The following is a 24,724-nucleotide window of genomic DNA, read 5'->3' as shown; positions in this document are numbered from 1 at the left end:
TTGCCTCCTGCTCCACCTCTGGGTAAACCTGCAGGTCCAGCGCTGACCTTATGCTGGGAGAGGGAGGCTTCAGCCCCCACTTTACAGGTGGGGAGGCTGAGGCTGGGAAGTGAGGGCCTCGGCCGAGTCCGCACAGCCATGAGCGGGCCAGCCCGTGTCCAGCCATCCTGGCCAGCCCGAGGCCGCCCACGCCCAGCTCCCTGCCCTGCCTACAAGGCCTGCCAGGAAGGACGCCAGGAGGGGACTGCAGAGCAGTGACCGACCTTGTGTCGCCGGCCAGCTGGGCCCAGGCAGCAAGAAGCAGCGAGTCCCTGTGGGCAGGCGGCCGGCGTGTGCACGGTCGGCGGAGCTGAGGCGCCGGCACCAGGCCAGGCGGGCCGCGGGGGGCTGCAGTGGCGCGCCCTCCTTTGCCCACCCGCTCAGCTGCTGCCGGGACGACGCCCAGCAGGGGCTTTGGGGAGGGAGGGTGGGGAAGCTGAGGTTTAGGCAGAAGGAACTTGGCCGGGTCCGCGTGGAGGCGGGCCAGGGTGGGCAGCGTTGGCTTCCGGGGCCCAGGATGGCTCTGCTGTGTCCCTGCTGACCTGGGCCGGGAGCTGCCCGCCCCCCCTGCCCAGGTGTGAGCCGGCGGCACACAGCCAGCGCCCCCTCCTGGTGCAGGGCAGGTGACCCCAGGGCCACAAGGTTGGGGTCAATTTGGGAGGGTTCAAGTGTGAACCCCCTGCTCCCGCCCCCTCCCTGTGACGCCGTCAGAGCCTCGATTTCCTCATTGTGAGATGGGAGGCGGGGAGCAGGCTGGCTAAGTGGGACGGGGCAGGCGTCAGGTGACTCCGGGGGCGGGGAGAGGGAGGGTCCCTGGCAGGAACATGGCTGCGAGGCCAAAGGGGCACCTGAGTGGCTGTGTGAGCAGGAAGGGGGGCAATAGGACGTGGGTGGATGTCATAGTCACAGCCAGAGACCCAGAGACGGGGCACCAACCCTACCCTCACCCCCCAAAAACCGGTCACTCCTGCTGTGACGAAACAGAAGTGGGAGGGGTCTCTGCACCCGCACCGGGCAAGGCCCAGAGGGGCGGGGCTGCAGGGAAGCTGGGCGATGGCCGGAATGACCTGTCTCCTCTACTCCCCTGCCCTGCTTCCCTTCTGGCTGGGTTTGCAGATTCTTCCCTGAATGAGGGCTGGAGAAGGGTATGGTCAGAGAGGCCACAGAGGCCCAGGGGCGGAATGGCCTCCGTGGCCGCCCCAGGGCTGGTGGGCGGGCCCAGAGCCCGTGGAGCCACGCCAGGCTGCCCAGCCAGACGGGCACAGCCGAGGCCCCTGTGGCCTGCGGCCCCGGCCGGGGCGGGCCACCGCTTCCCGCTCAGGCTTGTTGGGGGAGGAGGGGCCCCGGCCGCCGGCTCCTGCCCCTGCAGGTGGACATGCTGGCAGGTGGCAAACAGACAGGTGGGCAGAGCAGGTGCCTGAGAGCGAGGCCAGGGCCTGTGTCGGAGGCCCAGAGCCCGGGGCGGGCACTGTCCCCAGCGTGCCAAGTCCCAGCCTCCCCAGGGGGCTCACGCGTCCCCTCTCCGCTCTTTCTCTTCCAGCTGCTGCTGGCGGCCACAGGCGGGCACTGGGGCCCCGGACGTTAGGAGCCGCCCCTGCCCACTCGGTCGCCTGAAGCCATCTCCTCCTCCTGTCCTCGCTTGAAGCCCCTGCCCCCCGGCCCCGGCCCGCTCCGCTCGCTGCCGGACCCTGGCATGTCAAGGCCTGGCCTGCGCCTGCCTGCCCAGCCGGCGGAACCCTGGCGGCCCCGCGAGCTAGGATGAGGGGCCAGGCCGCCGCCCCGGGCGCCCTCTGGATCCTCGGGCCACTGCTGCTGCTGCTGGGGCACCAGGCGGGCACGGCCGCGGGGACGGACGTGGGGCCCGGGGCCGAGCCGTGCGCCACGCTGGTGCAGGGCAAGTTCTTCGGGTACTTCTCGGCAGCCGCCGTGTTCCCGGCCAACGCCTCGCGCTGCTCCTGGACCCTGCGCAACCCGGACCCGCGCCGCTACACGCTCTACGTGAAGGTGGCCAAGGCGCCCTCCTGCGGCGGCCCCGCCCGCGTGCGCACCTACCAGTTCGACTCCTTCCTGGAGTCCACGCGCACCTACCTGGGCGTGGAGAGCTTCGACGAGGTGCTGAGGCTCTGCGACCCCTCGGCGCCCCTGGCCTTCCTGCAGGCCAGCAAGCAGTTTCTGCAGATGCAGCGGCAGCGGCCGCCCCAGGACGACGGCCCCGCGCCCCAGGACGGGCCCCCCAGTCCCAGCGACGACTTCTCCGTGGAGTACCTGGTCGTGGGCAACCGCAGCCCCAGCCGGGCCGCCTGCCAGATGCTGTGCCGCTGGCTGGACGCCTGTCTGGCTGGCAGCCGCAGCTCACACCCCTGTGGCATCATGCAGACCCCCTGTGCCTGCCTAGGCGGGGACACCGGCGACCCTGCCTCGGGCTCCCTGGTGCCTCGCGGGGATGTCTGCCTGAGGGCCGGCATGGCTGGTGGCCCCGAGAACTGCCTCACCAGCCTGACCCAGGACCGGGGCGGGGATGGCGCTCCAGGTGAGTGACGGCTAGGAGAGGCCCTGGGGTGGCTCTCTGGGCATACGGTGGGTGGGAAGGGTCTTCTCTGCAGGGCTGCCCTGGCCACCCATCCCCCGAGCACTTCGGGGAAGCCAAGTGCAAAGAGAGAAGTTCTGTGCAGGCTTGCTGAGAATGGGCAGGCTGGGGTGCTTGCCTCTGGCCCCCAGGGTGCTGGGGTGCCTGCCTCATGGGTGGTGCTTGCTAAGTGATCAGGGAAGGGAGGGATGGAAGGAAGGAAGGAAGAACGCGTCTGATTTCTCCCAGGACGAGGGAGTTTTAGATTCCTGGCTGGGGAGGGTCCATCCGGAGGGTCCCTCCCTTTTCTCAGGCAGGACCATTCTCATGGGCCCGCAGGCTGCTGTGGCCTGTGGCCGGGGTCTGCAGGGCCTTCTGGGACGTGGGAGAGAAAGTGAGCAGAGTGGACTCATGTGGTCCAGGAGATGCAGTGTGGGGATTGCAAGTGGTTACAGCCATCATGCAGCAGTTAGTTACCCAGCGCCTGTGAGGTGTCCTGGGCGCCGGGGACACGCAATGAAGACAACAAGAAACAACAAAAACAAAACAACAAAAGCCCCGGTCTCGTGGAGCTGCCTTCTGGGTCTGGGCGGTGTTAAACGGCAAAGCACAAGAAACAGGCATGTCAGGTGGTGATGAAGACATCGCAGGGGGAGGGACCCTGGTGGCGGGGCTGCGTGTCACCTGGAGGTCAGGGGGTCACTTGGTCAGGGGGCTGTGTTCGAGGTTCTGGGAGGGGTGCGGGTGAGCCCCATGCGGGTCAGAGGGCAGGGCAGGGCAAAGGTGGGCGTGGGCGTGTGCTCGGCTGGTCCCACCTTCTTAGCAGTGTGGGTTCCTCGGTGAGGCGGGCACCTGCACAGGAGGGCGCCACCAGTGGGATGGGACGCTGAGCGGGCTCCCTGGCATCGGGGCAGGAGGGAGACCCTGCGTGGGCTCGGAGCGGGGCGCCCAGGGTGTCTCGGGAGGCTGGGGCTGCGGGCCCGGGACAGCTCTTCTCCGAACGCGGAGTTTGAGACACCAGACAGCGTGCCGGGCGTCCGGGGGCCAGGCTGGGCTGGGCGTTCATGCGGGCAGGTCACCGTGGGACCAGGTGACGTGGTCCAGGGCTCTCGGTGTCTCCGGAGCCAGTGAGGCCGATGGATTCCTCCGAATAACGTCTGTAAAGGCATAAAAGAAGCTACGTGGGGTTACAGAGGAAACCAGCTATCCCGGAACATGGTTCTATTCATGGGCCCCGGGCCGTGGATCCCAGATTAGAAACCTCCGTGGAGCGGTGAGCGTAGCTGGAGAGGATAAGGAGAGGAGGGGAGAGGCGGGCAGAGCCCCGGGAGGTGGAGGCGGTGTGGTGTCCAGGAAACCATCAGAAAACCCCCATCTTCCATCAGTTGTGTCAGGGCCCCCAGCGATGGCGTGGGAGGCTGGGAGGGCTGACCTTCGGGCTGGGCAAGGTAGAGGTCACTGTGACCTTGGCGTGGGCAGGCCCCGCAGCGGGGTGGTGGGAGTGGTCCTCGGGGGATGGGGAGGAGGAGAATGGAGCAGAGATGCCGGGCCGGCGGCTGGTTTGGGAGGTGGGCGGATGCAGGAGGACCAGGGGGGCAGGGGCCCGGCCGGACATGTCGCTCAGCCACTCCCCAGTGGTCACCTGCCCCTGAGCCTCAGCGTCTTCGCTGGCAAAGTGCTGACTGCTTGGAGGGACTATTCAGTCACCTCAGACCTGATTGCCCCGGGGCCTGGCCCACACTGGAAGCCAAAGCGCAAGAGCTGATCTCCGTTAGCGTCTCGGGGCGGTGACCGTGCCGGGTGGATACCTGGTATAGCTGGAGCCATGTGGAGCTTGCGGGAGAAGGTCAAGGGGACGGGGCTGGTGTGATACATGTGCGGCAAGTGGCAGGAGTTTGTGGGGCTGTGACGTCGGTGCTGGAGGGAGCAGGCCCCGCTGCTGGAGTCGGGTGCGATGGTGGACAGGCCTCCTGGCCGGAGTTTGCATGTTATCATGAGAGCTGAAGGGCCATGGGGGGCTTTAAGCAGAAGGGTGACATCGCTGGGGCTGTAAATGCAGTGTCTGGCTCAGAGGGGGAATCCGGGGCAGGGACAGGGCACTGCAGGCATCCAGGAGGGGGCTGACGCTGGCCTGGGTGGGAGGAAGGGGGAGGATCTTGGGGGGGGTCGGTGGTTGGGGTGATGGACTTGCTAATGCAGAGGATGTGGGCGTGGAGGAAGGAGATGGCTGGACCGCTCCCAGGTTTCTGGCCAGGAGTGAGGACCTCAGCCGAGGTGGGGAAGTGGCGGGGAGGATCGGGCTGGGGAGGAAGATCCAGAGAGCAGAGTGGGACCTGACTGTGCGAGGCCCGTGGGTCATCTGGTGGGAATGTCGTTTGACAGGGAGCTCTGGGACCTGGCGCCCCAGGATAGGACCAGGTCAGGTTCAAAGCCCAGCCCGCCCCACACTCGCTGTGTCCCTGGGCCAATCCCCTCAGGCCCCTTGTCTTTAAAATGGAAAGAGTAAAAACGTCTTCTTTTCTTGATTGTTATGAGGAATGAGAACTGGGGTGAAAGTGTTTCTAAGCAGAAGCAACATCAGTGATGAAATGTCAATATCTGTGTTTACTATGAGGTAGAGAATCTAGAGGGCTTGGGGGGCAAAGAGACAGATTGGAGGAGCGGAGCTGTTTGGAGACCAAGGCTGGGTGCTTCAGGCTTGCACAGAGATTCTGAGAATGGGAATGTTTGGAACTGGTGCTGGAAGGGGGTGGGCAGGCGTGCGTGTGTGTGTGTATGCTTGTGCATATGCTTGTGTTCATGCATCCATGTGCATGTGTGTGTGCAGTGTGTTACGTGAGCATGGGTGTGTTCATGCATCCATGTGTACAAGTATGCATGTGTGTGTGCGTGTATGTGTATACACGGCATGTATATGTGTGTTCACATGCACGTTGCCAGTACGTGTGCCGTGCATGCATGGTGTGTGTGCGTGTGTGTGCAGTGCATCGGGCATGTGTGTGAGTATGTGCATGTGTGTATGGCTGGTGTATATATGTGTGTGTGCCTGTGTGCAGTGCATCGTGTTTGTGCACACGTGTGCATGTGAGCATGTGCAGATGTGCACTTGTGGTATGTACTTGCTGTGTGTGTGTGTGTGTGTGTGTGTGTGTGTTTAGGCTGGCTCTGTGCAAGCCGATTTCAGCAATCCTGACAGAGCGCAAGTCAAGGCTGTGTGTCAGGGCTGGCAGCGTCGTGGAAGGCAGTTGGGAGGGCACGAGGGCTGGGGCTGCCGCCATGAAGCGAGGAGCTCGACTCCGCGGGGCGGGGGGCACAGGACATGGTCGCCAGGCCCACAGGCAGCTCAGACCCCGTGCCCGTGCCCTGGACTCGGAAGGTCCTAATGCTCCTGAGACCTTGGGAGTAAACCTCATCTTAGTAGTGGCAATAGCCGCGTTCTGCGTGTTTCCTTTGTGCAGGAAGCACCCACATCTTAACCAGTTAACTCTTGCCAGTTGCCCAGAGATGGCTCCCCAGCGAGGCACCTACCTCCCTGCCCAAGGCCTTTGCATGGGCCGTTCCCTGGCCTGGAACACTCTCCCCACGTGCCCACAGGGCTCCGTCCCTTGAGTGCTTGCCCAGATGGCACCTTCTCAAGACGCCCTGGCCCTGCTGCAGAAAGTGGCAGCAGCCCCAGCCCTGCTGTCGCCTCACCCTCTCTCTCTCCCTCTTTCTCTCTCTTCCCACACGGTATCGCCTGTGAACACTGGAGAATTTCCTGTGTCCTTATTCTCTGTCCCTGCCAGGATGTACCCACCACAGGGCAGGGGAGTTTGCCCTGCTCTCTGACAAAGCCCCGTGTGTGGGCCAGTACCTGGCACACAGCAGGCCCTTGATGAATCCTTGTTGAGTGGAAGGAGGCACAGAGACGCTAAGGCAGTGGCCAGGGTCACACAGCTTGTAAGGGGGAGACAGCAGAGCCAGCTCTTGGTCACCTGGTGGTCCTGCCTGGGGCTTCTCCTGCAAGAGCTCTGTGGGGCGGGTGTGTGTGTGTTCATGTGTGTAGGGGCGGGGTGGCATATGGACCAGAAAGGTCCAGCAGTAATTCAGAAGACACACAGCAGATCCAGACCCCATATCTTGCCTGCCGAGCCTGTGCCCAGGGAGCTGCGTCCCCTCACGCATGCCAGTGGAGGCTGGGTCAGGCGCGTCCCTCCGTAGCCGCGGAGCCGGAGCCGGAGCGAGCAGGAGGCCCAGGCCAGCCCGTGGCCCATTTTCAGCCCTGCCCCCGCCCGGCCTGTCCAAATGCCACATGGCCACGTCACGCGCCCGACTGGCAAGCGTTACTCAGGCCAGAGCAACTGTTCCCTCTCCCCTGCCCCGCCGGCTGCCCCTCTGCGCTGCCTGCCCGCTCCCACCCGCTCTCGGGCTGTCCCTCCTTCCCCCTCCCAGAGTCTCTCTGCGTTTTTCTGCCTCTGGTGAGACGGTGCCATTTCTCTCAAGGGTTGTTTTAAATATTCATGTTTTAATTAAAGAATTTTATTGCAGAAGCGACATGTAAGATAATGGAAAAGCGGCATCCTGAGGGCTGGGGGGCGAGTGTGCGTGTGTCTCCTTGTGTGTGTGTCCCTGTGTGTGTGTGTGTGTACATGACCCTGTGTGTGCCCATGTGCCCCCTCCATATGCCTGCACGGGGTTGTGGGGGGGGCTGGAGCCTGAGCGTGTGAGTGTGACATCCCGGGCGTGTGCTGGGCTGCGATGCCGGCCTGGGGGGCCGTGACCTGCCCAAGGCCACACCCCCTCCTCCAGGCCCGTCGCCTCTCAGCTGGGGCGCCCCCTGCCCTGACACGCCCCCCGCAAGGGCTTTGGAGTCATTCCAACCCTAAATGCCCCACAGCTTGCCTCAGGACGAGGCTGCCAGCCCTCTCTGGGGCCCGCAGGGTGTGCAGATGGGCTGGGCTGGGGGGAGGGACGAGTGGGGAATTCCAGGGGGAAGGGCGTGTCTCTGGAGTTTGGGGGCGACTGGGAGCATGGGGGTGGGGAGCAGGGGCGGGGCGGGAGTAGGAAGGGTTAGGGCCTCCCTGCCAGGACTGGGTTTGTCATCCCAGCCAGGGGAGCTGCGCTTTTGCACAGGGGCCAATTTAGAAAAATCTGGAAAACAAGGTTTCAGGCTCCATTGTAGACAGCCCCCATTCCAGATGGAAATAGCAAGATATGACCCCATGAAAACAATAAGTACGCACGGGGCATCACCCACAGAGGAACTGCCACGAGAGGCCAGAGCTCACCCCACGCCACCCGGTAGCAAGGGAGGCTGGGAGTTGTGGCCCTGCTGGGGTCCCATTTCCCTAAAAGATGGGGAGAAGGGCTGTCGGTCGTATAGCCAAGGCTCAGGGAGGAGAAGAGACCCGCCCAGGTCATCCAGCGCGGCAGGGCAAAGCCGGGTGGGACCCAGGCCTTCGAGCTTGTAACGGGCACCCTTCTTAGGGGGCACCTGCCTGACTGAGGAAAAGCAGCATTGAGAAAGTGAGTAACCCTGCAGACGGGGCCAAGTCGCCCCTCAGTTTCCCTTCTGTGAAATGGGGATGGGACAGTACCCTGCTCATAGGGTCTTGGCGCCTCTACCATGCTTGGAGGAGCCCTGCTTGTCCTCCTTCTCTGGCAAGTGGCCCCATGGGCAGTGGGCACGGCTCTCAGCCCGTCCTGAGATCCAGGGGTGCCTGCGGCAGCTGGGCGGACTGCTGGTCACTCGGGCCCCGACAGTGGGTGCTGCAGGCCTTGGTGAAGGATGCACCAAGTCTGGACCTGTGGAGCCAGGGGCGCTGTGGACTGGGGATTGGGTTGGAGAGGGGCTTCAAGGAGCTGTCCAGTTCCCTGTGGTCCTCATTTGCACATCCATGCAGGGGGCTGAGAGGAGGATCCTGCGTGCCGCAGTACAGACCTCAACTCGGTGGCGGGCAGGGGTCCGCACAGGGGCTGGACTTCGCGAGGTGGATGTGTACGGAACCCGGCCTGACCGTCGGGGGCGGGGCGGGAATGGGCAGGGGCTGACCCCCCAGCCGGGTGCTGCCTGACCTGCTAGACTGGGGAGACCTCTGCTGGAGGAGACGGGAAGTGCACCGCTCCCCTCCTCCGAAGGGGACCCAGGAGGCAGGAAGGCCCAGCGGGAAGAGGGCCTCCCCCAGCGCCCTCATCCCAGCCGACTGGGGGCGCAGGGACCAGGGAGGCCATGGCCTGCAGGCTGGGGCGCCAGGGTGGGAAGGGGGCCAGGAGCCCCCCTCTCCGTGTGCTCTCTCTCCTGGGAGGCCAAGGCTGCCTGGCGGCCATTAATTGGCTCTATTCATCCCCTAATGAGATGGAAATGAGGCTTCCAGACAGAGGGGGCATTGAGCCCGGGAAGAATGGCGGCTTCTTTCCGGGCCTGGAGGGGCAGCCCACCCCCCCAGCCTTGCCCACTCCTCTGCTGCCCCCTCAAAGCCCACCCAGCCCAGGAGCACCGTGGCCACCCAGGAAAGGGTGGCCTGAGTTCCTCTGTGCCCAGCTCTGCGGGCCCCAGGAGCCCTGCCTGGGTAACTCCCTGGTCGTGGATGCATTTGCTTGACAAACATTTATCAGGTGTCAGCCGTGGGGGGGACACACGTTAAAAATAAAAATGATAACAAAAATAGCAGCTACCATTAACTGAGTGTTCATCAGTGGTGGGAGTGTGGCCAAGGTCGGGGATCAGTCTGTGAGTGGGATCAGGGCTCAGTATGTGATGGGGGATCAGGGATCCTGTGTCCAGGATCAGAAGTCAGTCTGTGAAGAGGATCAAGGCCCAGTGTGTGATCAGGGTCAGGAATCAGCATGTGACCGGGGTCAGGGCTAGGCCTGGGGGGCAGTCTGTGCTCTGAGCCAGTGGACCCCCTGCCTGGCCTCTCCTGATATGACCCCTCCTCTCCTCCCCCTCCCCCCACCACATCCCCACCACCTGGGTCACCAAGGTAACCAGCCCTGAAATTGTGGGTGTTTTGGCAGCGGAGGCCTAACCTGAGTCTATCCTGAAAGACTGAGCTCTGCGGCAGTTGCCATGGAAACCAAGTGGCATCCTCCGATTAGCCGGCTTGGACACCCTCTCTCTCCCACCCACTTCCAGCTTCCACGTCACTCAGGCTTCCGCGCGGGGGCTGGGCTGGGGCAGCAAGGGGGGACAAGGCAGGACGTGCCCACGTTGTCCCCGCCGCCAGGCCTGTCTCCCTGGACTCCAGGCCTCCCTGTTCCTTTGTCTCAGTATGACGGGACAGGGGGCTTCAGCAGGTGAGACCACTGAGGCCTGCGGCGCCAGGCTGGGGGTGGTCCTGGCGGGCAGCCTCTGCCTGGGGGGCGGTGTAGGGGGAGCGCTTGGAATCTGACCATGAGTCCAGTCCCAGCTCCTCTCCGTGTCAGCCCGGTGGATAACTTGGCCTCCCTGTCTGCATCTGCCAAATGGGCGTGGTTGCGGGGCTGTGACGGTCCCCAGAGTGAAGGCGCCTAGAGTGGCGGCAGTGAGGGCCCTATATCTGCGCAGCCTCGCCCCGTCACACCCTCAGAGCCGAGCCGCTCACCAGTCCTGCCGTGTGCACCTGGAGGCTGCCCTGGGGGCTCCCCACCCCCTCCCCCGGGACCCTGGCCTGCTTGTCTCTCCCCCCAGAGCACGGACATTTCTGTCCACAACGAAGTCGTATTTGTGTAGCGTCCTCCATACTTCTGGTTCTTACTCAGCCCTGGGGACCCTGGCGCCTGCCTTCTGAGGCTCGGGCCTCCATGCCTCCTCAACTCCAGGGCAGATCCTCCTGCAGGTGCGGGGGAGAATCACCAGCCCCTGACTGTCTGGACCACCCCTCTTTGAGCCTCAGTTTGCTCTGCTGTAAGTGGGGTGAACGTTTGGTTCCTGGGTGGACTTGGACTCGCGGTTCCTGAGGCGTCTGGCACGGAGTGAGGGGAGATGGGGGTGGGGGAGTCAGGACTCGCCTGCCCAGGATGCCGCCCTGAGAGCCGGCCTTGAGGGAAGCAACCGTCCTTGAAGGGTGTATGGGTGGGCCGGGTCCGACAACCTGGGTGATTCCTGCTCGGCCCCCTCGTAACTGGGGGAGCACGGGCATCCCGTCACTAGGGCAAGCCTCGGTCTTCCCATCTGAACAATGGGAGCAGAGAGGCCTCCCTTGTGGGAGCACAGGGCGTCACGCCCAGACCCAGGAAGGGGCTCAGAACCAGGCCCCTCGGCCCCCTGAAGCGAGGGTCCCTGCAAAGCTCAGCCGGGCTCCCACAGAGTGAGAAGCTCCTCCCTGGGCCGCCGCTGCAAGGCTAGGAACCCAGTGTTACTGCGCGTGCGCGAGGGGCAGAGCCGGGTCCACGCCCACCCACAGACGACAGCGATTAAGGTCCGAGCCGGCCCCCCCACAGGTCCCTTGTCTGGGTGCGTCGGCCCGCCCACCTGCCCCACCCACCTGCGTGACCCACCAGCATGGCAAGTCTGGAGGACAGGAGGCCTGACTTCTGTGTGCCCTTGGCCCCTTGATGCTCTGCCTCTCTGGGCTCAGGGGGAAGTGAGGCGTATGGGAGGGTGGGTTCTGCAAGGGGAGAGAAGATTCCTCAAGGGCTTGGGGGCGTGGAGGGAGAAATGAGCCCCGCCTTCCAAACTGGGGGAACTGGGCTCCTTCCCCCGCCTACCGTTCATTTGCTTCTGGCGCCCCCTGCTGGCCAGTTCCCAGCACAGGCGCAGGGACCACTGGGAGGGGCTCTGGCACCTTTCAAGCGGCCCTCCACAGAACAGAGCACCTGGACGCCCAACTTGTAAATGAAAGTGAGTTCTCTGGGATCGACTCCGACCCCAGTGACGCCCACACCTGTCGTCTCCTAGCCATTTCTTGCCATTTACCGTCACAGGCGTCAGTCCTAGGAAGTAGTGCCCTCATCCTCTGGTGAGGGGTGTGAGGCCAGGGCAGGGTGGACTTAACCATCCCATGGCCGTGGGTGCCGGGGCCACCATGTGCACCTGGTCTTTCGGCTCCAGCGCCCACCCTCCAGGATCCGCACAGGCCTCATTCTCACCCTATGTGCTCCCCAGATAAGCCAGGCTCCAGGAGGCATCAGGGATGCCCCTGCCGGGCCAGGTATGACCTGCCCTGGCCAGCCTGGCCCCCCTGCCCCGGCCCCGGGTGAGCAGGCAGCACGGGGCAGTGGCCCAGCTCTAGTGCAGCTCCCAGTGCTGGGCCTTGGCAATGCCATCTCCTCGCCTCCTCATACATGGGTGCCCTGTCAGGGGGCTGTGTGCAGGGTGCCCGGCCCAAAGTAGGCGCTTGCTGAGGCTGCGTGCCCTTGTTGAGTCTGCCCTGACCCTGCTGTGCTGGGAGTGTAGGGGCCCTGGGGTTCCCCAGGACAAATGGGGTGGCGGCACCGGAGTCCCTCGAGGCGGGGGTGATCTGGGCACCTTAAGCGTGGCCTCTGAGCAGAAAGCCTGGATGGAGAAGCCCCTTCCTGAGCGAATCAGTGCAGCCTCCGGCTCTGGCCCAAGATGTGTGGCCTCCCTGCTCCTCACCCCTCAGTGGCTCCCCAGTACTTTGAGGCTGTCCCTCTTAGTGTCCTTGGTGGCACTGGGGCCACCAAGGGGCTCAGAACTTCGGGGTCACGAGGTCATGATGGGGGGACGGGGCCGGGATGGAGAAGACCCTTGAGAGCGCTGAAGGAGGGTGGCCGTAGGGGCCTGGAGGCCCTCAGCAGCCAGTCTCTGCTGGGTCTGGGGGAGGCTCCGCCTGGCGGGGCCCTGGGTGTGAGACCCCACTCGGCTACCAGGGGTGGGACCTCGGTCACCTCTGGTGTCCCTGCGTGTGGTGGGGGAATGAGCACATGGGTCATGGGGGGGGTGAGCAAACTGGGGCTCAGAGGAGACTGGACTGAGGACCACGGGGAGGGGGTTCGGCAGGGCGTGAGGCTCGGTGCCAGGCAGGAGAGACCCTCTGCCCCCAGCCCATCACCCGGCCCTGGGTATAAGGTAGCTGTTGGGGTGGGCAGGGGTGTCATTCATTCATTCATTCATTCATTCTCCAGACCCACCTGGGGCTCCAGCTCTGTGTCCAGCCCCACACTGGGGACCTGGATTCAAAGCCAGTGGACACCCTGGCCCAGGTGCCTGTAGACAGAGCGGGAAAGCACAGAGACTCCAGAGAGAAGTGGGGTGGGCCCCGGACCCCACCTTGCCCAGCACCTCTGCCCCTCCCTGCCCTGTCGGCCTCTGCTTCACACCCCATCACCAACCCCGTCCAGGCCCACACTCGCCTCCTAGCTGACCCTCCAGGGTGCTGGTGCTGGTTCCGACGCGGAGACCTCTTCGCAGGGGCCGCTGTGCCCCAGATCCCTGCCTGGGAGACCCCTAGAGGTCACTCCCCGAAAGACACCGCAGCCCTTTGCCCCTGGCCCTGACCCCTGCCCTCTGGTCCCCACCAGGCGGCTGGAAGCTGTGGTCCCTGTGGGGCGAGTGCACGCGGGACTGCGGGGGAGGCCTGCAGACGCGGACGCGCACCTGCCTGCCCGCGCCGGGCATTGAAGGCGGCGGCTGCGAGGGGGTGCTGGAGGAGGGCCGCCTGTGCAACCGCAAGGCCTGCGGCCGTGAGTGCGCGGACTGGCGGGTCCCGGGCGGAGCCGGGGGAGGGAGGGGCTCGGGGCGGGGCCAGGTGAAGGCAGGAACCCGGACTGGGCCGGGCCGGGCGGAGAAAAGGGCTTGGCGCGGTGGGGGGGCGGGCAGGGCCTGGCCGGGTGAGGGAGGGAGGGAGGGAGGGCGCTCGGGGCGGGTCCGGGCCAGGCAAGGCCTGGGCTACGAGGGGCGGGATCTGGGGCAGGGGCGGGGTCAGAGGGTGGAGCCTTCCAGGGGCGGGACCAGTAGAAGTAAGGGCCCAGGAGGAGGGGTGGGACCCGGCGTTAGGACTGGATGGGCCTTTCTTAGCACCTGTGGATTGGGAATTCTGGGGTGCAAGTGGGAAGCCGGCTGTGGGTCTTGTCCCGCCACCGCCATCCCTAGCCCTGGCCAGACCCGACTGTCCCAGCCGGATGCTGCCTCCAGGATGTACTTCTCTAACAAGGCTCTCTAATGACCTCGTGCATATTTTAGCTGCTTCCATAAAATTAAATCAAGTTACAATGAGATTGTCATTCTTCGGGTTGTTTTTTCCCCGACGAACTTTCCTGGGGAGAGGAGCTCATCTCAGAAGCCTGGAGAGGGCCCTGGGGTGTCGGGGCTGGGCCGCGTGGGGCAGTAGCCGTTCAGACGTGCTGCCCCGCAGGTGACTCCTGCGGGCCCCGGAGGAAGAGAGGGAGGGGCGCAGGGCAGGGGAGACTGGACCAGACAGGGATTGGCGCCAGGCCAGGGTGCCCTGGTCCCGAGTTTCCCACCTGTCCAGTGCGGCCAAGTGGCCCTGGTGCTGACAAGCCCGGGCCCTGCTGCGGCTGGTGACCGAGGGACCGAGGGACCGAGGGACCAAGGGCCGAGAGCGCCCCTCTAGAGCTGCAGGGCGGGGGCTGCAGGCCACGGCCTGGACGCTTACCTGAACCCGCCCTGCAGCCGCCGGGCGCACCAACTCCCGGAGCCAGTCCCTGCGGTCCACGGATGCCCGGCGGCGCGAGGAGCTGGGCGACGAGCTGCAGCAGTTTGGGTTTCCGGCCCCGCAGACAGGTGAGTGGCAGCGGCTGGGCGGGGCTGACACGCAAATGCACTAAAACCCTGGGAAGTGGGGAAAGTTGGTTTCAGGGGACTAGGTTTTTGGGCAAGTACTATACGTTATTAATTGCCGTTGCTTCTAAGTAATGACTGTAATAATTTTCTATAATTAGACTAATCTCTCAGGTGCCAGGCGCTCGTCTCCAGGCACACTGGATTTAGGGGAAGTGGTGTGAGGAGAAGGGGACTGTCGAGAAAAAAAAAAGGGTGGGGTGCTCAAGGGCTTTGCTGCGGCCGCCTGAGGGTCTGACCGTAGCTCGGGTGCAGGGGCAGCAGCAGGCCTGTGATGCTGCAGGTCTGGGCCCACAGGTGACCCCGCGGCCGAGGAGTGGTCCCCGTGGAGCGTGTGCTCCAGCACCTGCGGCGAGGGCTGGCAGACCCGCACGCGCTTCTGCGTGTCGTCCTCCTACAGCACGCAGTGCAGCGGGCCCCTGCGGGAGCAGCGCCTGTGCAACAACTCCGCCGTGTGTCCAGGTGGGCGGCGCGCCGTGGGGGGGCGGGGATAACAGGAGCAGGGGGCGGGGCGTCAGGGGCGGGTGACCGGGCTGCGGGCGCGGGCAGACAGGGGTCGCAGAGTGTTCTGTTCCTTCCGCAGTGCATGGCGCCTGGGACGAGTGGTCGCCTTGGAGCCTGTGCTCCAGCACCTGCGGCCGCGGCTTCCGGGACCGCACGCGCACCTGCAGGCCACCCCAGTTTGGAGGCAACCCCTGTGAGGGCCCGGAGAAGCAAACCAAGTTCTGCAACATCGCTCTGTGCCCTGGTAGGTGAGAGGGAGGGCGCTGGGTGAGGTGGGACAGGGGCGGGAAGGGAAGGGAAGGACCCAGTGGGCCACCGGCCAGCCCCGGGAGCCCCGCTTTGCCTGCTCAGACCCACCTGCTAGGGGGCTCAGAGGTTGGAACCTCAGGCTGTGATCAGGCTGAAGGTTGGAGACCTTGGGGCGTTCTCACTCGCGTCCCGTGGGCGTTGGGGTGATGGGCCCTCTTGGGTGTCACACCCGTGCCTCAGACTTCGTGGGGGTGTGGTGGCCACACCTGTGGGGTGTTCACGCCTGTGCCCCAGGCTGGGTGTGGGCCCTGGCTGTTCACGCTGCCCTCCCGTCCCCTTCCTCCCCTGGGCCGGGCAGTGGATGGAAACTGGAATGAGTGGTCAAGCTGGAGCTCGTGCTCCGCCAGCTGTTCTCAGGGCCGGCAGCAGCGCACGCGCGAGTGCAACGGGCCTTCGTACGGGGGCGCCGAGTGCCAGGGCCACTGGGTGGAAACGCGAGACTGCTTCCTGCAGCAGTGTCCAGGTCAGGGCCGTGCTCCGGGGCCTGCGGGTGGGGGGATCTGGCGGGCGTGAGCCACTCGGGAGGGGTGAGACCCCGGGGGGCTCATGGTGGGCCCTTGTACATGGCCCCGGGGATGTGGGGGGCCGGGGGGGTGACCGTGAGGGACCAGTGCACGTGAGGCGTTTGTCTTATCCTGTGTCAGTCTGAGCTCTGGCTTCGCCTCCCTGGGTCTCGACTTCTTTCTCCTCGTGGCTTCCTGCCCCTACGTCCCTGTGTCCGCACCCTCCTCATCCCCATCCTCGTGGCTCTGTGCATGGCCGTGTCCCACAGTGGATGGGAAGTGGCAGGTCTGGACGTCGTGGGGCGGCTGCAGTGTCACATGTGGAGGTGGCACACAGCGGCGGGAACGCGCCTGCTTGGGGCCCTTCTTTGGGGGAGCAGCCTGCCGGGGCCCACAAGATGAATACCGGCAGTGCAGTGCCCAGCGGTGTCCCGGTGAGTGTCCCACACACCCACCCCACAGCTGGACTCTGGGGAGGGGCCTTCTGAGTGACGGGGGAGGGAGCTTGGAGCTTAGCTCTACTGGGGAAAGACTCCCCCTCGTGAGGATAGATGTCCTGCAGGGGTCTTGGTCTTCCTGACCCTGCTGCCAGGTCTCGGCCCACCCCCCGTACCCCGCTGCCACTCACATTTCTAGCCCCTTGGCAGAGCCCCATGAGATCTGTGATGAGGACAACTTGGGCACTGTGATCTGGAAGGAGACCCCAGCGGGAGAGGTGGCTGCAGTCCGGTGTCCTCGCAACGCCACAGGTGAGGGCCGATGGGGCAGGTGTTGTGCGGGGCTCCTGTCCCTTCCTCACAGAGATGCATGGAAGGCACGGAGGTGCCCCTACAGGCCCGCCCACGGAGCTGTCAGCTCAGGGCACGTGGCCCAGACCCTGCCCAGGCAGCCCTGTGCACACAGAGGCTGGTGCAGTACAGGTGGGGGCCCGGGGCCACCGCGTCCTGAGAGCTCACCAGGAGCCAACGCCAGCATGAAGCCCTTTAGTGCGATGTCCCACAAAGTCACCCATTTACATGTGGGAAACTGAGGCACAGAGGAGTTAACACACTTGCCCTGGGCTTGGGGGCCCTTAAGTGGGAAGTCGGCTTTGAACACCGTCATCTTAATCCCCGTGCAGCCCTGTGGAGTGATGGGAGGTGTGGAAAAAGCAGGGTGGGCTCCCAGAAGGGGCTCGGGCAGACAGCTTGGTTTTGGTTGGCTTGGTTTTCTTCGCCCCTCTTATCTGAGGAGTGCATGCAGTTTTTTACCCCTGTTTGCTGTGTGACATCCAGGAAGTGACTTAACCTCTCTGAACTCTGGTTTTCCTTCTGTAAAACAAGTGTGTTGTGAGTTCCGCACCACCCGACAGGGCTGGTCCACGTGGTGGAGGCTGTATATTTCCAGCTGTGGTTGTAGCCCCCCTACCCAGAATAATACGTGTTCTGGGTAGCGTCTTACAAACACAGGGAAGCCAAATGAATAAAATACAAGTCACAGAACGGTGTGACTTCTCTGGCCTTTTGTCTGCATGTATGACCTCTCATTTTGATGCTGCAGCATGCTGTGGAGCAGGTGTGCTGTCCTGCCCCGTGGCTCCTGTTGGATGACAGGGTTGTGGCAGTTCCCTAGGGCCACCACCGCTGTGTGTGTGCACAGCTGTGGCTGGCTCCCTGGGAGTAAGTTCTGAGTCATAGGCTGTGCCCGTGTTCCAGGCCGTCGACACCTGATGCCAGTCAGCCCCAAGGCTGCCCAGTGTCCGCAGCACACCCGGGCCATCGGGGGCCCCTGATCCCAGGGGTGGAGCTAGGCAGGGGCCAGGCCGTTGGTTCTCCCCAGGGCTCTGGATAGGAAGGGGCTCCAGGAGAGGCCCCGGGCTGAACACTGAAGCCCCTCACTCGGCCCAGGGCTCTGCCTCCACGCCGGTGGGCTGCCTGCAGGTTTGGCTCCTGCCAGGTTCCAGTGCTTGGCCTGTGGCGTCTGCGCAGAAATGCTTTGAGTGAGGGAATTCCCTGGCGGTCCAATGGTTAGGACTCCGAGCTCTCATTGATGAGGGCCAGGGTTCAATCCCTGCTTGGGGAACTAAAATCCCACAAGCCACGCGGCCAAACAAAACAAAACAAAACAAAACAAAAGCAACAAACAAACAAACATAAAAAAAAAGAAATGTTTTGAGTGAAAGAAACCAAGGGAGGCCTGGCCCCCACGCCAGCTCTGCTCTTGGAATGAGGCCACAGGCGAGTGCCTGCTTCTAGGGCTGTAGGGTCTCATCCAGAGGGGCTTGTGCCTGGGAGCCGGGGATGGGACTCCCACCCCGGACGTGGGCATCTACCAGAGAAGTGGGAGACAGAGCTGACCCACCGTGTCCCCAGGCCTCATCCTGCGACGCTGTGAGCTGGACGAGGAGGGCATCGCCTACTGGGAGCCCCCCACCTACATCCGCTGTGTCTCCATCGACTACCGAAACATCCAGATGATGGTGAGGCCGGCCCCGGGGTCTCCCGCCCCACCCATCACTCCAGGGCTCACCTCTGCCCTCCGTCCTCAGACATAACCCTGTGTCCCCAGTGGCACACTCTGTGGACGTGAGTCAGCCATGGCCACTGGCTGCGGACTGCAGAGGACCCTCTGGGCATGGGAGGTCCTTGGTACCTGCAGAATCATGGCACCCATACCCTCCACCTCCCCAGACCCGGGAGCACCTGGCAAAGGCTCAGCGTGGGCTGCCCGGAGAGGGGGTCTCTGAGGTCATCCAGACACTGGTAGAGATCTCCCAGGACGGGACCAGCTACAGCGGGGACCTGCTCTCCACCATCGATGTCCTGAGGAACATGACAGAGATCTTCCGGAGGGCATACTACAGCCCCACCCCAGGGGATGTACAGGTGGGCGCCCAGGAGGGCTGTCCTCCACCCCAGCCTTAGACGGAGCCCTGACCTCAGACAGAGCTCTGACCCTGGTCCCACGCTGAGCCCTGACCCTGGTCACATTCTGAGCCGTGATTCTGGTGCCTTATTCTCTGCTCACTGGCCTTTCTTCCTCTTCCTTTCAGAACTTTGTCCAGATCATCAGCAACCTGCTGGCGGAGGAGAACCGGGACAAGTGGGAGGAGGCCCAGCTGGTAGGGACGCCAGCCTGGGACCCTTGCGGTCAGAGCAGCAGGATGGGCGCGGGCGTCTCTGGTGGCTCCCTGAGCCCCAGGCCAGCTCAGGGTGGGATCTTGGGTTCAAATCCCAGCACAGCCTCTGCCAGTCTCGTGGCTTTGAGGAAGTCACTTATCCTTCTGAACCTCGGCTTCCCCGCCCGTCAGAGGGCAGTGGCTCACCACGTGGGGCTCAGGGAGGGGTGTGAGAAAACGTGTTGGCCGTGGGGTACACACCAGGACGTGGCGGTTCTTTCTCATCTGGAGAAATTGGCCCGCCTCCCTTCCTCCCAGGCTGACCTGGAACCTGCCAACACTCCTGTGCCCAGGGCAGCACCCGGGGTGGGGACTGCAGCGACCAGAAACCCTCTGCTCTCCCCCCAGCTGGACCCCTGGCCACCGGGCTGGAGCGCAGCAGCCCCTCTGGGCTCAGTGTTCTCGTCCACACACTGGCGATGGAGACTCAGGTCCCCATCTGCTTCCCAAGTCAGGTCCAGAGCCCTGTGGGGCTAGGCAGTGACCGACAGGACCCTGATAAGGAGGGAACAGATGAGGGAAGGAGGCCGGCGGAGGCAGAGCAGCGAGAGGGCGTGTCCCTGCTGGGGCGCAGGGGTCTTCGGGGACCCTGAGCTCCGGTGGTCGGTGTTCTCAGCGGGGCTGCTCCCCACCATCTCCCTGACCCCCGCCTCCCCTCCAGATGGGCCCCAACGCCAAGGAGCTGTTCCGGCTGGTGGAGGACTTCGTGGACGTCATCGGCTTCCGCATGAAGGACTTGCGGGACGCGTACCAGGTGACAGACAACCTGGGTAAGCCCAGCCCTCGCTGCGCCGACCTCCAGGCCCCTGCCCCACGGCCCTGGGCAGGGCGCTTCGGCCTCAGTTTCCTTGTCTATAAACAAGCAGCGCCAGATGCCTCCTGCAGGACCCCCGGGCCGGGTTCTAAGATGACCTCTGTATCCTCAGGTGCACAGACCCGAGTCTTCTGACGATGGTCTGATGTGACCCCGGGAGGGGGTCGGCGTAGGGGCTTTCAGACCCAGACAAGGTCCTGGAGACCTTGAATCGTGGGACACACCAGAAAGCCCCAGCCACAGCCAGCCCCTTGCTTCCACCTCCCTGGGGCTGGGGGCCCACCTGGACTTGTCCTCACCCCCCCGGTGCCCTCTCTGTGCAGGGACCTTGAAGGCAGGACTACGTAGTCCTCCGCTCCCAGAAGTGGCTTGTCAGAGGGGCCTGGCTCCACCCAGCTCCGTGGCGTTGACCGACTCTCTAAAATGGGAAGGCAGGAGCGCTGGCCTTGTGGGGTCAGGAGGAGCAGTAGATGGGCCTGGGACCTGAGAGCTCAGTGGTGACTGTCAGCACAAATACTACACAGTTACATTTAACGATTGTCATCAACGTCCCCTTAAATAGCTCTCTTGGGCCACATTTGTCAAGTCCTCCCTGCTTTGGGGCACCTCCCCAGACAATCTCCATTGTCAGGGTTCCTCCTCACAGTGGGGAACCCAGGAGTGGGCGCTGGACCCGGCTGTGGTCCTAATAGCACCAAGGAGGGAGACTGTCACATCCCTTGCAGAGACACTCGGGCCTCTAGTGACATATCCTAGGTCAGCTATGCTGCATTAGCACACACCTGGGGACCTGCCTGGGCCGGGACAAACGTTCGCTAAGCTGGAGGTTCCCAGAGTACTGGCTGGCCCTGCCTTTCTGCCTTAGAGCTCAGGACCCCAGAGCCGGGGAGACCTCTGAGGCCAGGGGATCGGGGACAGCCGTCATCTCGCAGGTGGGGAGACTCGGGCCTGGGGGTCAGGTGCTAATGGAGGTCACCTGGCAGGTGGGATCAGTGGTGGCACCAGGCCAGCTGGGCCTTCCTTCCCTTCCTTCCCTTCCTTCCCTTCCTTCCCTTCCTCACTGGGCTGACTGGGCCTTTCTTCACGGTGAGATGGGAGTGGCCCAGAGAGGGGAGAGCTTTTATGCAGCCGTGCGTCAGTGGGCATGGGACTGGGTGGCTACTGCAGCTCTCAGCCCCCCTGACCCAGGACCTCACTGTGGAGGCTGGTTCCCCAGCCGCCTAGCCCCGCCCATGGCCCCTGGAGGGGCGCTCAGGGCCCACCCTTTGTCACCAAAGGAGGCCCTGGACTCCTTCCCATTAGTCCTCATTAGCCATCCCAAACCACGCACCCTCACACCCCCAATCACCCCCTAGCCCCCCCATATACTCACACACCCGTGTACCCTACACGCCTACACACCCTACACGCTGTGTGCCCCATGCACCCATACACCCCATGCACCCTGTGCACCCCACACCCCCAGTTCACCCCCTACACCCCTCATATACTCACACACCCATGTACCCTACACCCCGTGCGCCCCATGCACCCCACACACCGTGCACTCCATGCACCCATACACCCCCATTCACCCCCTATACCCCACGCATATACTCACACACCCATGTACCCTACACCCCATGCGCCCCATGCACCCTGCACACCGTGCACTCCATGCACCCATGCACCCCCATTCACCCCCTATACCCCACGCATATACTCACCCACCCATGGTCCCTACACCCCGTGCGCCCCATGCACCCATGCACCCCCGTTCACCCCCTATACCCCACGCATATACTCACACACCCATGTTCCCTACACCCCGTGTGCCCCATGCACCCATGCACCCCCGTTCACCCCCTATACCCCACGCATATACTCACACACCCATGTACCCTACACCCCGTGCGCCCCATGCACCCATGCACCCCCGTTCACCCCCTATACCCCACGCATATACTCACACACCCATGTACCCTATACCCCGTGCGCCCCATGCACCCATACACCCCCATTCACCCCCTATACCCCACGCATATACTCACACACCCATGTACCCTACACCCCATGCACCCCATGCACCCTGCACACCGTGCACTCCATGCACCCATGCACCCCCATTCACCCCCTGTACCCCACGCATATACTCACACACCCCATGTACCCTACACCCCGTGTGCCCCATGCACCCATACACCCCCATTCACCCCCTATACCCCACGCATATACTCACGCACCCCATGTACCCTACACCCTGCGTGCCCCATGCACCCATGCACCCCCATTCACCCCCTATACCCCACGCATATACTCACACACCCATGCACCCTACACCCCGTGCGCCCCATGCACCCATGCACCCCCATTCACCCCCTATACCCCACGCATATACTCACACACCCATGTACCCTATACCCCGTGCGCCCCATGCACCCATGCACCCCCATTCACCCCCTATACCCCACGCATATACTCACACACCCATGCACCCTACACCCCGTGCGCCCCATGCACCCATGCACCCCCATTCACCCCCTATACCCCACGCATATACTCACACACCCATGTACCCTATACCCCGTGCGCCCCATGCACCCATGCACCCCCATTCACCCCCTATACCCCACGCATATACTCACACACCCATGCACCCTACACCCCGTGCGCCCCATGCACCCATGCACCCCCATTCACCCCCTATACCCCACGCATATACTCACACACCCATGTACCCTACACCCCGTGCGCCCCATGCACCCATACACCCCCATTCACCCCCTATACCCCACGCATATACTCACACACCCCATGTACCCTGTGCACCCATACGCCCTGTACACCCCACGCAGCCTACACATCATACACTCCCTACGCCCTGCTGCTGGAACACTCGCCCCAGGAATCCAAGCAGCCTGACCCCCTCCAGGTCTTTATCCAGAGGCCACCTCCTCAGGGAGGGCTTCCTGGCCACCCTGCTTGGAGGTGCCCCGCCCAGGGGTCAGCGTTGCCCAGCAGGCCACAGTCCACCTGTTTCTTCTCTGCTTGGGCCACTGTCTGTCTCCCCCGCTCCCTGTCGGCTCTGGGAGAGGGTCTCGCTTTCCTCTGCATCCTCAGCGTTAGAACAGTCCCAGGCACATGGTTGGGGTTCGGAAGCGTGTGGCGCGGATGAATTTGCTTATTCGTTCTGTCCTTGGGGAGGGCCTCAGCCACAGAGGGCCAGCCGTGTGCTGGGCTGGGCACCCAGAGAGGGGCGCCCATCCCTCTTGCAGGGAAGGTGCCCTGGGCCCCAGAGCTGACCACACAGGTGCAGGGAGGGCACGGCCGGTGGGGGAGGGGGGCATGGCCAGGTAAGCCAGGCCTGGAGGGGCACAAGAGTGTGGGCAGGCGCTGCACCAGCAAAGTTATGGAGGTGGGCGTCAGCTGGTCAGTGGGGTTTTGCTGGGGAAGAGGCCCCAGGGGTGGGGGAAGGCCAGGTGAGAGCCGGGCAGGCGAGGCTGTTGGTTCCTAAGCCCCTACCCCTTCCCCCTACACCTAAGGCCGCCCTGGTGCCGACCCCGACCCAGGCCGTGGGTGCTGGGTGAGGGGAGCAGTGTCTGCCTGGAGTGGGTGGGCCTGGAATGAAGGGACTCAGAGACGATGGGACCCCACCCCGCCCCCTTCCTGTCCTCCCAGGCCCATCTGCCGCTTCATCTCTGGGAAGCCTGGGGCGGGGCTGGACAGAGCCCACCAGGGCTGGTGTCTTCAGGAGGCCTGCCAGGCGCCCACAGGGAGAGCTCAGGAGAAACGGCTACAGGCTGCCAGCTCTCCCTGCCCTGGCCTCTCCCCGAACGTGCAGTGTCCCCGCAGCGCATCCCCCTCCACCCTGATTGGAGCCCTTCCCCACACCCAGCACCTTCCTTCCCAGGTCCCCTCTCCACCTTGGTCCATCTGTTGGCCCCTTTACAGTCCCGGCCCTGTGAGGGGGGGATCTGTCCCTGTCCCTGTTACAGAGCAGAGCCCAAAGGGGGAGGGCTGGGCTCCAGTGTCCCAGGGAGGGGCACCAAGGTGGACACCACGCCCTGTGGGTCCCTCTGTGGCCGCAGACCTGCCCGCAGAACCCGTCTCTGGCACCTCTGGGGCCACGGGGACTGGGTCCAGGCCTGGGTCCTCATAAGGGCCATGGGGCTCCTGCTGGGGTGGGAGTGTCATTTGAGGGCTTGGAAGGAACCAGGAAGTCGCCCGGGCCCTGGACCTCATGGGGAGGCTGGTGTCAGGCTCCCGCCTGGCTGGGTGGCCCCGTGCGCGCTGCACCCACTCTGAGCCAGGAGCACCCCCGTGTCGTGGTCCTGGGCTCCGGGGCCCACTCCCCATCCCAGGGCCGAGGCTCCTCTCGTGAGCCGGCTTTGCGTCTCACCGTCTCTGTCTCCCTTTGTCTCTGTCGCCTCTTGCTGCCTCCCGAACCCCAGTCCTCAGCATACATAAGCTCCCGGCCAGTGGAGCCACGGACATCAGCTTCCCTATGAAGGGCTGGCGGGCCACGGGCGACTGGGCCAAGGTGCCAGAGGACAGGGTCACTGTGTCCAAGAGCGTCTTCTCCACGGGGCTGGCAGGTGAGGAGCCTCGGGGTGTGGGAGGGACCCCCCAGAGTCTGAGGCTCCCCCCCAGGAAGTTCCTTCTGGAGTCTGGCCTGCTGCTTCAAGGGCTAGGGTGGCATCCGTCTCTTCTCAGTGTTCCCCGGGTTGCCCCCTCCTCCAGGAAGCCCTCCCTGCCCTCCCTGTGTTGGGAGGCTCCCAGGCAATCTTGGCTGAATGGACCAATGCACCCCCTCACCGCAGGGAGGGAGAGGGTCTTGCCTGGAGTCACACAGCAGGTGACTCTGGTTCCCAGGAAGATGAACTGTGCCCTGCCAGCCCCCGGGTCTCAGGAGTCACTCAGGGGGACCCAGGCAGTGATGCGTCCGCAGTCGGGGGGGACATACACTCCCCTTGCCCAAGCAGGGTCCCGGTTTGTGGGTGGCCGGGAGGAGGGTGACCGCGGTGCTGTCTTCCAGAGGCTGATGACTCGTCCGTGTTCGTGGTGGGCACCGTGCTCTACAGAAACCTGGGCAGCTTCCTGGCCCTGCAGAGGTGGGTGCCGCGGGCACACGGGG

The 24,724-nt window shown here is 64.1% G+C and overlaps 1 protein-coding gene across 2 annotated transcripts in view; it reads left to right on the top strand.

The window, feature by feature from the left end:
• Window positions 1-24,724, top strand: part of ADGRB1 (adhesion G protein-coupled receptor B1) — an 84,532-nt gene that overhangs the window by 10,930 nt on the left and 48,878 nt on the right. The window contains exons 2-15 of one of the 2 annotated variants that reach the window (XM_036829778.1): window positions 1,580-2,569; window positions 13,046-13,207; window positions 14,157-14,267; window positions 14,622-14,786; window positions 14,908-15,072; window positions 15,436-15,600; window positions 15,910-16,074; window positions 16,288-16,389; window positions 17,992-18,098; window positions 18,310-18,504; window positions 18,672-18,740; window positions 19,459-19,567; window positions 24,042-24,185; window positions 24,626-24,701. In XM_036829778.1, the coding sequence (XP_036685673.1) occupies window positions 1,798-2,569; window positions 13,046-13,207; window positions 14,157-14,267; window positions 14,622-14,786; window positions 14,908-15,072; window positions 15,436-15,600; window positions 15,910-16,074; window positions 16,288-16,389; window positions 17,992-18,098; window positions 18,310-18,504; window positions 18,672-18,740; window positions 19,459-19,567; window positions 24,042-24,185; window positions 24,626-24,701 (2,507 nt within the window). In that variant the 5' untranslated portion in view covers window positions 1,580-1,797. Of the gene's footprint in view, window positions 1-1,579; window positions 2,570-13,045; window positions 13,208-14,156; window positions 14,268-14,621; window positions 14,787-14,907; window positions 15,073-15,426; window positions 15,601-15,909; window positions 16,075-16,287; window positions 16,390-17,991; window positions 18,099-18,309; window positions 18,505-18,671; window positions 18,741-19,458; window positions 19,568-24,041; window positions 24,186-24,625; window positions 24,702-24,724 lie in introns of both variants that reach the window. The other variant, XM_036829777.1, reaches the window with a different exon arrangement.

The sequence above is a fragment of the Balaenoptera musculus genome, chromosome 17, assembly GCF_009873245.2.
Source record: "Balaenoptera musculus isolate JJ_BM4_2016_0621 chromosome 17, mBalMus1.pri.v3, whole genome shotgun sequence".
Classification (NCBI taxonomy): Eukaryota; Metazoa; Chordata; class Mammalia; order Artiodactyla; family Balaenopteridae; genus Balaenoptera; species Balaenoptera musculus.
This window is presented reverse-complemented; position numbering and strand designations above follow the sequence as displayed.